Source organism: Echinops telfairi, unplaced genomic scaffold (genome assembly GCF_000313985.2).
Source record: "Echinops telfairi isolate 266 unplaced genomic scaffold, ASM31398v2 ScPeMD7_7468;HRSCAF=8506_0, whole genome shotgun sequence".
NCBI classification, from domain to species: Eukaryota; Metazoa; Chordata; class Mammalia; order Afrosoricida; family Tenrecidae; genus Echinops; species Echinops telfairi.
In genome coordinates, this window is record NW_022111369.1 from 47,398,689 (window position 1) to 47,411,674 (window position 12,986).

At 42.4% G+C, this 12,986-nt stretch overlaps 1 protein-coding gene across 3 annotated transcripts in view; it reads left to right on the plus strand.

Annotated features, from left to right (window-relative positions):
• Positions 1-877: 877 nt before the first annotated feature.
• LOC101663195 (cytochrome c oxidase assembly protein COX18, mitochondrial) overlaps positions 878-12,986 on the plus strand; it is a 15,121-nt gene continuing 3,012 nt past the window's right edge. Inside the window, exons 1-5 of one of the 3 annotated variants that reach the window (XM_004703192.2) lie at positions 878-1,251; positions 3,996-4,096; positions 5,982-6,145; positions 7,022-7,146; positions 8,600-8,707. In XM_004703192.2, coding sequence (XP_004703249.1) covers positions 910-1,251; positions 3,996-4,096; positions 5,982-6,145; positions 7,022-7,146; positions 8,600-8,707 — 840 coding nt within the window. In that variant the 5' untranslated portion in view covers positions 878-909. The remainder of the gene's footprint in view (positions 1,252-3,995; positions 4,097-5,981; positions 6,146-7,021; positions 7,147-8,599; positions 8,708-12,986) is intronic. The other 2 variants (XM_004703193.2, XM_045284297.1) reach the window with 2 other exon arrangements.

Sequence of the window (12,986 nt, forward strand, 5' to 3'; positions counted from 1 at the left end):
ATGTTCTGTCATTCCCGTTTGGTGTTGCCAAAAAACACTTTTGAGAACTATAGATCATATAGATTCAGCCATGTTCCTTTATCTGATGGTATCCAGTGTTGCTGGCTGCTGTCTGAGGCTTACATAGGATACATGTTCATTCTAGTTAATTCACTGTTAACAGTGAAAATATCTTTTAAATCCGGAGATGGTTCTTTACTTTGGATGTTTCAATGGAAGACAAAACATTCAAGAAAACTCAGTTCGCAGGCGTAGATGAATAGTAACTACGTAGTTGAATAGGAAATACTAATTGGAACAGGCAGTCAAGTAGACAGCGGATGGAACCATGTCCAGTGCATACAGAAGAGCTGATTAAAACTTAGGGTCAGCCAAAAGTACACGCTGCCCTCCAAACCTAGATTGACAAGGGGCCTTCCTCAACGCTTTAACTTTTTGGTAGTGTAAATCATAATCCCTGGCGGAAGCAATATGGGTGCCCACTGGTTACAGAACCCACCTACCAAGCTTGGTACCTCCACAAATGACACAACTCCTTTGGAAGAAAAACAATTTAGAAGAGAAAAGGACACACTGAAGAGGAACTTGACAGATGCTGCAGCTGCGAAGGGAACTTCCCGCCCCGCCCAGGGTTCTAGGGCTTCCCCGGGGATCAGCAATTTCTGCCCCGCTCATGCACGCCAGCCCACTGCCGCGTGTGAAAGGCGGGATTTCCGTATACCCTGCGTCATTTACAGTGCGACGGAAGAAGTCACCGGTTTAAAGAAGGTCAAATGTAGTTCTGGGCAGACGAGCGCGTGCGCACGATACGCCCTGGCGCGTTGGCGCATGCGCGGGGGCACCTTAGAGGGGAGGTGTGCTCCGCTCGTCACTGAGGCCCAAATTACTGGCTTCCGTCCTGGCTCCAACATGCTGTGCCGGCTGGGGCGGCGGCGGCTGCCGCCGCTGTCTGTCCTGCGGCCCGGGACCCACGGCTCGCCGCTGGCGCCTCCGCCCGCGGGCGGCTCAGAGCGCCTCCCTGTCCCAGTGCGGGCAGTGGCTTCCGTCTCGGCGGGTGGTCCGGGCGGCGTCGGCGGCTGGTACGAGGCCCTGGCTGCGTCGCCCCCGGTACGAGGCGCGGAGGAGCTGCTCCTGACGGCGCACGCCGCCACGGGCCTGCCCTGGTGGGCCAGCATCCTTCTCACGACCGTGGCCGTGCGCGGCGCCGTCACGCTGCCCCTGGCCGCCTACCAGCACTACATCTTAGCCAAGGTGAGGGTCGCCGCGCGCGCGCGCGCGCGCTTCCTGGGCCTGCGTTTCCAGGACACTCCTCCCCCGCGCAGTGTTCTTGACCTCGATTTGTCTTGAGGTTCCGGTCGAGTCGTTTCGGACTCAGCGAACGGAACACTGTCCGGCCCTGTTATGCTTGAGCCCGTTGTTGTAGCCAGTCTAGTCGAGGGCCCTACCGTTTTTCTCTGACCTCTTGCTGTACCAGACATGGTGTTCTTCTCCAGGGACTGGTCTCTCCTGAGAACACCGTAAAATGTAACCCGCACGCTTGGCGACACAGACACCTGTCATTTCATCAGTCCTGCTGGGTTTGCGGTCAGAACGCAAGCGGCTGCTGAATTTGCAGACCTATAAAAATTACCTTTTTAAAAGCCTGTGCGTCTGCACCCTCTTTCATTCCCAACTCTTGTTGCTTCCTAGAAGACAACTGCAATGTTAGCCATTTGCTAACTTGGGCCCTCATCTCGGCTTGGCCATCACTGGCAAGGCTGCCTGGCTACTCAGTCGCTTCCTCCTTTTTGTCTACAGAGCAGTTCTCGCATTGATAGTCACAGTGTTCTACCAGAAGTGAGAATTTGGATTAAAGGGCTTTGAAAATGAAGTATGAGGCTTCAGAGATAGAGGCTCGCCTGTTTTAGGATTGTTATCACCGGGGAAAGGAAACTAGGAACAAAACAAAGGATCACAAGTACTAAGCCTAGGACCTACTTTATGGAAATATAAACACAGATCCTCGAAAGAGACCATTTTTATTAATTTTGTGTGTGTGGCGATAGTAAAGTTTGTCTTTGTCAGCGGCCATTGAGCTGCCCCTAGGATCCTGTAGAGTTGCTTACCACTGGTAGATTATCAGGCTGCCTGAAGTTTTTCAGAAGCTCTGGATCATGGCGTTTTCAGCTGTAGAGGGGAAGCCAACCTGTGGGGCCCGCCCGCCGTGTACAGTTTTCAAGACTGTTCCTTTCAGAAGCAGATCTCAGAAGGCCTGTCTTCTGAGCACCTTTGGGTGGATTTGAACCTTTAGGCTAAGAGCTGAGCACTTAACTGCTCCACCCAGGGCCTCCTAGCTCACTCAGCCTGCTAGCAGTCTCCTACATGGAGATGGGGGCTTGTGCTTTGAATGCATAGCTGGGTGTTGATTGAAGTGGGCTCCCACATCGGAGAATTCTATCACCGAACCACTGCTGCCCTCTCCACGCAGTGAAGGTTAATAATAAGTGACTAATTCTTCATTTACTTGGAAATCTGTGTTTTTTCCAATGGTTTTAGGAGACCCACAGGTTGAGAACTGCTGCCCTAAGTAATTATTAATCCAGGTAATTATCCAGGTAATCTAGGTAATTACTTTCCCTACAGATTTGCTTATCCTGGATTTCATACACAGAAAATCATGCAAAACAAAACAGGAAGCAAAGAACAAAAACCAATAACAATGACTAGACAAAAAGCGAAAAGCCTCAGTGGAAAAAAAGAGCAGAAAATATTAAAAATCAACTTTAAAGTGGGTCACAGGGGAGACGTAGGATAAAATATTACAGTTTGACCTAACTACATCTGCTGCAATGGAAATTAAAGTACTGTTTACATCCCTGGACTATGGTTAGAGGGTTGGTACCTACAAATGGAATTGGGGCTTCCACTGTATCCATAGCCTTCTGCAATTCAGGTCTTGAGAATTTAAAGCATAATACTGTACTCTCTAATTTGGATTTTATTATTTACAATCCTTGGATCACACAGGCTTCTTCCATGTGGACTTAGTTGATGCGTAACTTGGTTGACTGATTTAGATGAACCTTGAAGAGCCACTATTCTTAAGCTGGGCACCATCTGGTTTCTTCAACATTTCCTATAGAACGCTCTCTTCAGTGATTTCTTCATGAGGTCAAGAATTGAGTTAGGGCATGTCATAAGAACTAATTTGGGAGACAGGTTTTAGAGGTTAACTAACTTGCTTAGGTGCACAAAGCTAAGTGTACAAGTTGGATTTGGATTTTGTTGGGACTGGAGCTATCTTAAGCAAATTCACATACTTTTACATGTAAAACTTCTACAGACACCCTTTTAGGTCACAAGGAAGGGAGGAGTCAACCAGGGTGCAGTATAGCACTGATGAAACACAATATTCCTCTGGTTCTTTGAGGCTTCCTCACACCCCACTATCATGACCCCAGTCCTGCCTTTCGGTTCTGGCTAAACTGGAGTATGTACACTGGTACAGGTAAGAGATCACGACATACATAATCCAGGTCACATAAACCCCTCAGGAACAGAAATGGAAGTAGCGATACCAGGAGGGTCAGGGCAGAGGTGAAGGGAAGAAGGGGCAACATTGCAATGATTGACGCATAACCCCCTCTCCTCCAGGGGGCCATGAACAACAGAAACCTGGGTGAAGGGAGACAGCAGTCAGTGTAAGATATGCAAACAATACCCCGTGATCAAGGGGTCACGGGGGGGAGGGAGGGAAAAAAGAGTACTTGATACCTAGGGCTCAAATAGAAGATAAAATGTTTAGAAAGTGATGATGGCAACATATGTACAAATATGCTTGATACAATTGATGTATGGGTTGTCATAAGAGCTGTAAGAGCCCCCAATAAAATTATCTTTAAATACAAAAACACCCTTTTAAATGAGTTGAGTGAATATAAAATAAAAGAAACTGAGTAGTTATGAATGAAAATATTTTTTTGTACTCATCACACATTCTACTTTTCTTCAGATAGGTGGAAAATTTGCAGCCAGAAATAAAAAATATTGCCAGGCATCTTAACCAAGAAATTGCAGTTCGTGCAAATCAGTTGGGATGGTCCAAAAGGGTTGCCAGGTAAGCATATTCAATGCATTTACCACCTTGAGTGCATTTATTAAGTGATGATGTTAACTATAAGTTTGGGCATTTTGTGATCTTGGTAAACAAGTATTTACTCTTTCATATTTTAATACGTTTCTGTAACATGATACTTTCATGTACTAGATTTAGAGCAAAGAACTGGAGAATCGAGGATTAGAATGACTGCTTGCGTGTACTTGTGTGAGTCCAACTCATCAGAAAGCCCTGTAATCAGATAGGAGGGCAGTTAATTAAGTGCTGTCTCAAACATGCCCTGCGAGGAGCTAAGCCATGGAAGGAAAGTCCTTAGGGTCCTCAAGGAGGAGGAAGGTGCTGTGCCTGCCTTTCAATATGATGGTCACCATGCAGCAAGTAATAGCCCACAAGTCTGAGGAAGTGGAAGATGTGGGCTCAGTGATCAAGGCATGTGGACATCCTTCACGGTTACCCTGTGCATTGCCCCCTTGGGTTCTTAGAAAGCCCTCAGTCAAGGGTGCTTGCCATACTGTGAGTTTCTGACTAGCGCTTTGAGCTGGGAACTTTCTACTCCATAAACAGTCTCGGAAACCCACAGGGGCAGTCCTACCGTGGGTTACTGTGACCTGGACTCAACTTGATGGCAACGCGTAGCAAATAGAATCTAAAATATTTGTGAGAGAGTTGATAGATCAGAGATGAATTTGACAAGCTAATAGCAAGTGGGATACAATAGCATATACAAATGGGTTCTAAAAAAACCCAAAAAAAACCCCACAAATGGGTTCTGAAAAGTTTGTGGGCAAATGGAATTAAAGAATAATACAATTGACTTAACTTTCTTGTGAATTAAATCAAGGCTTTACAGAGCATATCATAGTTTTACATTCGACAATTCATACACTTTCTTCAATTTCTTGTGTGTACCATCACTTAGCCTACTTCCTCCCTGTTTCTCCTAGTCTCTTTCTTCCCTAACTCTGAACTTTGTGCTTGGGCAAATGTTCCCCTTTTGATTTTAAATGGTTGATTATTCTAACGAGGAGGTGAACTCTCTCCCAGACCTGAAGGGGAAGGACCATAATCTTGGGGGTTCCACCAGTCTTCAACCAGTGAATTTGATCTCTAATGATTTTGACTTCTGTTCCACGTTTTCCCACTCTGTTCAAGGCCTTCTGATGTACTTTTCGGAGTAGTTGGTATTGCCCCAACTAGACGGGGGCACCATCTAGTTGCAGTTTCAGGGTTGTGGAGACTTACGTTTGCATGGTCCATTAGACTAATTGCTTCCATGTGTCTTTTCTGTTTTTCTCACTTTCCTTTTACTGGGAAAATCTGTTACTCGCTTTTATAGTAGGGGTGTCGTACAATATTTGTCCTGGTGTGTTTGACTAATTTCCCTCCGCGTAATATCCTTTAGGTTCATCAATTTTGTAAGCTATTTTGCAGATTCATTGTTATGCTTCAGATAATGGAATTTTTGCATGAACTTTTTGAAGCTCTTATAGCTTAGAAATGGTGTGTTTAGGCATCAATTAATCAAGTTTGGTTAGAATGTAGGGATTTGAGTAAAATGTATTTTCACTTTTAATATTTCTCTGATAAATCATGGTCAGGCCATGTCCATAGTGAAATGTGTATTGTTAAAGTCTAATTGACCGAAGATGACAAGGGATGAAATTTGCCATTTGACTGGGTCTTGGGATGTTTTGTACATTGCTGGAGAATTTTCCACTTTGGATGCGCCTGACAATTTGTTTTGACAACTGACCATATAAAACCATACACAAATCATGTAGCCAGAAAACCACATCACAGCAAGCGTGTACCATAGGGATGACACATTCTTAGTACTCAAATGATGTGTTTTCCTTTCCCTTTTTTCCCCCTTCCCTCCATCCAGGCTCACGTATCTCAGGAACATGCGGAGACTTGTTGCAGAGCTCTATGTCCGGGATAACTGCCACCCTTTTAAAGCTACTCTGCTGGTCTGGATTCAGCTTCCCATGTGGATCTGCATCTCTGTTGCCCTGCGAAATTTTAGCATCGGAGCAACACACTCAGAAGGCAATTGTCATTAATGTTTGTTTTCCTCAGGCCCCCCCCCCAAAAAAAAATTATGCTTTTCATTATTAGAATGCTTTTACCATCTTCTTTACAAAGATATAGGACTTAAAATCTAGAAACAGGCTGTGCTTAGCAAGACAGATGAATCTAGGAAAGACAGTCAGTACTGCCACCTGGGACTAAACATAATATAATAAAATTAATTGAAATTATTAAAATTAATTTTAATAATAGAAAAGTAATTAATGGAATTCATGTATCGTTTCATAATTTTGTTTCCAAGCCACTTTTTTTTTCATTTATAAAATTGAGACGAGAAAAGTTTCACTGGTAATAAATGTAAATATTAATTCAGAAATGGAATAAATTAAAGCAGTCATTTGGTACTTGTATTTAAAAGCATGTCTACCAAAAAGTAATCAAAGTAGACTTGAAAGAAAGCAGCTTGTGGGTAAATAAGTATTTGTAGTTAGAATCGAGTGCTGCCACTTATCTTTAGACAATCAGTGCTTTTGCTGTATGCAAGAAGCAATACTTATATTGGGGAATGAATTACCTAAATAAAACCAATGCTAATCTTTAGGTGAAGAACTCCTTATCAGACTTATCAAAACCTGTGCCTCATGGGAGCCCTGATGTTGTAGTGGTTAAGAGTTGGGCTGCTAACCTCAGGATCAGCAGTTCAAAACTATCAGCTACTCTGCCAGGAGAGACGGGGCTTTACAGTCTCTGAAACTCACAGGGCCAGTTCTATTCTGCCCTACAGGGTCGCTATTAATCAGTCAGGTCGATGGTAGTGAGTTTGGTCTTTCTGGGGCCTTAGCTATATCTGCTGTTTTTAAGAAATCTGTTGTTGTGCTTATAACACTATTTCAGCAGGATTTTCTGTTCAGGAGCAGTTAGCTACTGGTGGGATTCTCTGGTTTCCTGACCTCACTGCATTGGATTCCACTTGGATTCTGCCCATATCTGTTGGTGTCACCAATTTATTAATAGTGGAGGTTAGTGGTTTAAAATATTGGGATTTTTGTTATTGTCGTGATATTAAACATCAGTGTGTTAGCATTGGAGTTAACTCTGAGTTATAATTGAGTCCTCATGGTTTCTGGTCCCAAATCAGTCTCTTTTAAGGTGTCTTGTCTACCTTAGGCCAGCCCCCAAACCTCTTGAGTGTCAGAACTTTCTTAACTATTATATAAAAGCAACTTCAGAACATTTCCAAGGTTTTCTTTCAGCTTTAAATTATATGATTTTAAAATGTATAATTTTGTAATTTACTTCTTCAATGACAAAATGCTAGGTCAACATTTTGTTCATACAGTAGAGTGGCGTTTTGTGTGTGTTTAAAGTATGAATTTGTAGGCAGTGAACACATTCTGTACATTGAACTTGTTTTTTGTTTTTAAGCTAGATGACCTTAGATCGTTGAACTTTACTGTAAAATGGAGAAGGAAGAACGCATGTGTGTAAATTATGACCCCTTAGGCATGTCTTACCCTTATCTTATGTTGCTGAACTCAAGAACAGTACCACACAGACTCTTTGAAAGAAAATAAACTGAAGAAATGGTCTACCCTAGTTGCAATTTCACTGACTTTAGGGCCACTGTTTCTGTTTTGGAAAGCGAGTACACCTTTTAATTTTGGGATGAGAAAAAGGAAAGTGATGGACTCAAAGGTCTTGGGAGAAAGTTTCTCAGAGCTGGAATCCATGCATAAGCTAAATGCATTTCCTAAGTGTGTGTAGTAAAGGTCTGGGAATGTGGTTGGTTCTCTGGATTTTGTTAGAAGGAAGGACAGGCGTGAAGTCACAGTGAACTAATGGTTAAAGGTAGGACTGGTTATCAGTTCTCTTGTCTTTCCTCTGCTTATTCTACCATCCACTGGTTGAGCATGGAAGCTGCTTCTTAGTGAACATGTAGTATGTGGCAGGCATGGATATAAGCAGTTAATATGAATTAACTCTCAATATTGTACCTGTGATGTAAGTACTATTGTCCCTAATTCTCTTACTACTTTATGGTAGAGAAAGTGAGGCAGAGAAAGGTTAAGTAACTTGTCCAGTGTCACATAGCAATTAAATGCACAGCTTCCATGTGAACCTAGTTTGGCTTTTAATCATTACCCTATGCTTCCTGTTGAATAAGTAATTCATAAATCAGAACTGTTTCCTAGCTTTGGCTCCTCTCTTTATTCCATTTAGCCAGATCACAAACCTTTGAGAGAACTATTGAGTGCTTTCTCTATACCAGTGCCAGCAAACAAGGGTAACGATTCTTACATGGTACTTCTATTCAAAGAGTTTAGTCTTAATAGACTAAATTAAAAAATAATGGCTTCAAAAATTATAAAACTTACGTTTTGGCTTTAAGTGTTTACAAAGTTACAGTGTGAAAAGTCAATTTGTATATCTAAATAACATTTTAATACTTGTGTATATATATTTACTCTTCAGATTTTTGCTCTGCCAAAAAATGGAATGACTCGTTTTCAGAAGTATGTTACATACTTTGTCCGTGGAATGTCTGTGTTGATGATCCCAATTGCCGCCACAGTCCCTTCGGTGAGTAATACCAGTGTCGGGGTGGCAGTGGCGGTGGTTAGGTGCTATTGACTATATCTAACAGAACAAAACAGGCCAGGCCCTGCGTCACCACACAGTTGCTGATGAGTTTGAGCCACTGTGCCCGTCCATCTCATTGAGGCCCTCTGCTTTGTCAGCCAACGTGGTGGTGGTTTTGCCTCCTGACTACATGTCCAAAGCTCTGAGACGAAGTCTTGCCATCCTTGCTTCTGAGGAGCATTCTAGCTGTACTTTTTCCCATGTAGATTTTTTCATTCTTTTGATAGTCCATGATATATTTAATTGTCTTCAACACCTTAATTCAAAGCTGTTACTTTTTAATATTTCTTAGTCATGTGTGCAGCTTTCACATGTATTTGAGGTGGAAGAAAAGTGTGTTTAGCATGTGCTAAATTCTGTCTGGCTGTAGTTTACTTGGGACCCCACCTTTTCATTGTTTCTGATGGCTGTATCCCTTATTGATTTTGGTGTTTCCGTGGTAATACTTCCACCATCCTTATCACCAAGTGACATTTAAATTGTACTTAAGGTTGGTCTATACTTGATGTCATGTATCTGTCCGACATCAAACACCTTTTTCTTCAAATGTGCAAAGTACCTTGTAAAATACCACGGGCATAGTGTTTACTCTGCTTGATTATGTTGAATTAATATGTTGAATTCCTTTTGCCTACATGTTATGAACCACCAAATTTTGTATTTAAGAAATACAACTTTAAGTCAAGCCCATAGTTGCTTCAAGTGTGATATTTAGCCTCAAAACAACCCTGAGATATGTTCACATGTCCCTGTTTATACGTGATTAAATTTTTGATAGAGATAGAAAAAAAATTCTTGGATGTATTGTATATTTTTGGTCTTTTGCTTACATACTTCAGAAGTTGCTTCAAGGGCCAAAACTCACAACCAGATCTTTGTTTGCCTCAGAACCAACATATAGACCATAGCATAGAACTTAGTTGTTACTGGTAGTTAGGGTTATACTAACATAGATAAGAGTTCTTTACCTTAGTTTTTTCAGTAATCAGAAATGATATATTTTCAGCACCAAAATGTTACTTGTCAGTCTCTATATTGGACATGCTACTGTCACTGATCCTGTCTAAAATAAGTCAGCATCTTCATCTCAAATAAATATACTGTGTGACAATTCATGAAATAGCATCAAGTGCCTATTACGGTAGTTTTCATAAATTACCTGTGAAAAGAGAAAAACACAGATTCATTACATTTCAGGAGAAATAATAACAATTATAACTGAGCAAACCCTCAGATTAAATAAGAAGAGTAACGGTTCACTGACTAATTGGATTCAATGTGAATAACAGATTTAAATGTTGCTTTAAATATTCCAAAGTGGAGGCTCTCAAATAGAAGACATCCCGAGGCAAGCAGTTCAGGGATGATGTGGCCACTCTGAGACACGCAGCCTGCTCTTCTCTCTTTGTTCCATCTTCCACAACCTGTGTTTGTCATCCTCAAGGTCATGGTATAATCGTGATTGATGCTGGAGCTGGCCAATCAAAGCCTCTTCCTTTTAAATAGTCTTGGCAGAAGCCCTGCCAAACACTGTTTATATCTTACTAATGTGACCACACTTAGTTGCAGAACAGGACAGAGAATATTGTCTCTTGGGGGTAGGTGGTGTGTACTTAGTCGAGCATTAAGATTTTGTTTATGCAGTAAGGAAGGGGAAGTAGTGATACCTCGTAGGCAGGTTGCAGCCTGCCACAGATGGATTGAGGGTAATTTAAAATAAGATGTGATCTTAGCTAGTATTTATTGAGCATTGGCTTTGTGCTTGGCACTGTTCTGAAAAGGTTACATATATTACCTTGTGTGGTCATCATAATAAGCAGTGGAATCCCTGCGTGGTGCAAATAGTTCACATGTCTGGTTATTTTGAGTCCACACAGGCACCTTGGAAGAAACACCCGTTGATCTGCTTCCATAAAATCAGTCATTAAAAAAGCCATGTGGAGCACAGTTCTTTGACACACAGGTTACTGTGACTTTTGTTGACTTGCTAGCAATTGGGTTTAACAGTGCAATGAGGTGGAGGTACTATTACGTTCTCCACTTTAGAGATGAGGCGAATGAAGCCCATAGAGATTAAGCATATCCTCCAAGGTCACTTGGCTATTAAATTTCAGAGTTGTGACACTCATCCAGGCAGGTTGACTCCTTTGCTTAGCTACTGTACCAACCTGGTTTGGGGACCATTCCTTTGCTTTGAAATAAACATGTGATTAATAGGGGCTACATATTGTGCTTACTAGCACATGAATTGTATCAGTTATTTCTCATAGCAATCCTATGAAAAGTCGGCACAATTACTGTCCTCATTTTCTAGTTGGAAAAAGTGAAACAAACAACCCAGGTCAAATAAGTAGTAACTGGTATTAAAACTCAGGTAATAGAACTCCAGGATGTGGACTCAACCACCCTATCTATGATCGTGCCTCTGAGGCGTGATTGACTTTATGTAGCCAAAGAAAATTTGGCAACAAATACATGTATGCACTCTGATAGGCTGTGGACCTTAGTCATTGCTCTGAAAAAGTCATTCTGGATGGTAATACAAAAGAAAGTTGAAAATTATGCTGACACTGTCTTCGAAGAAAAAGAGGCAAAGATAATGCTGCACTGGAAAGTAAATACTAGGTGAAAAGAAGATACCGTATATACTCGAGTATAAGCTGAGTTTTTCAGCACATTTTTTTTTTGTTAAATCTTTTTATTGTGGCTCATACAACTCTTATCACAATCCATACATACATCAATTGTGTAAAGCACACTTATACATTTGTTGCCCTCATCATTCTCAAAATTCACTTTCCGCTTGGGTTCCTGGAATCAGCTCCTCACTTTCCTTTTCCCTCCCCCTCCCTCCCCGCTCCCCCCTCCCTCATGAATCCTTAATAATCCACAAATTATTTTACCTTATCTTACACTGCCCAGCGTCTCCCGTCCCCCACCCTTCCACTGCCCATCCCCCAGAGATGTAGATCCTTGTAGATCCTTGTGATCTATTCCCCCTTTCTACTCCCCCTTCCCTCCCGGTATCGCCACTGCCACTGCTGGTCCTGAGGGGTTCATATGTCCTAGATTCCCTGTGTTTCCAGTTCCCATCTGTACCGCTGCGCATCCTCTGGTGTAACCAGGTTTGCAAGGTAGAATTGGGATCATGACAGTTGAGGGGAGGAAGCGTTTAAGAACTAGAGCAAGGTTGTGAGTTTCATTATTGCTATACTGAACCCTGAGTGACTCATCTCTTCCCCACTACCCCTCTGCAAGGTATGTCCAGTTGTCTACAGATGGGCATTGGGTCTCCATTACGCTCTACCCTCATTCACGATGATATGCTTCTGCCCCCTCCCCCACTTTGGTGCTTCAAACCTGGTCCATTCGGCCCTTCATGATCACACATGTTGTGCTACTTCCATGTGGGCTTTGTTGCTTCTGGGCTAGATGGCCCCTTGTTTACTTTCAAGCCTTTAAGTCCCCAGACGCTATATCTTTTGATAGCCTGGCACCATCAGCTTTCTTCATCACATTTGCTTATGCACACGTCTGTCTTCAGCGATCATGTCGGGAAGGTGGGTATCATGAAATGACCGTTTAGCTGAGCAAGTTGCTGGTGTATTAAGGGAATGCGCATGAGGATGCCCAATGTCCACCTGCCACCCTACTACTAAACCTATAAATATATGCACCTAGGTCCATTTCCCCCATAATCTTAAATATATTTACATATGTACATGTCTGTATTTAGGCTTTTTTTTATGCCCTTTGCCTCCTACTCCTTTTCTCTATTTCCTTACGCTTTCCTCCTGTCCCACTACCATGTTCAGCCTTCATTCTGGTTTCAGTAATTCCTCTCAGTTACCTTGCCCTTGGTCACTCCCTACCAGGCCTCCCATGCCCTCCTTGCCATTAGTTTTGAACCACTCGTTGTTCCCTTGTCCCTGGGTTGGCCAACACCTCCTCCCTTCTCCTACCTCCCACATTCTCATGTCCCTCCGGGACCGTTGGTCCCTTTATTTTCTTCTCACATTTTTTTTGGTCCAGCCTCTCTTATCTAGGTGGACGTGCAGATATATTAATATGTGCATAAAATTGGGGATGGCTTTGACAGCACAGCACCAAAGTGGCACATAAAACATGGCGATGACGGCAGCAGCATCGACAAGCTAACAAACAAAAAAGCCACTGACATACAAAATTTAAAAGAAGAGAAAAAAGGAAAAAAAAAAAC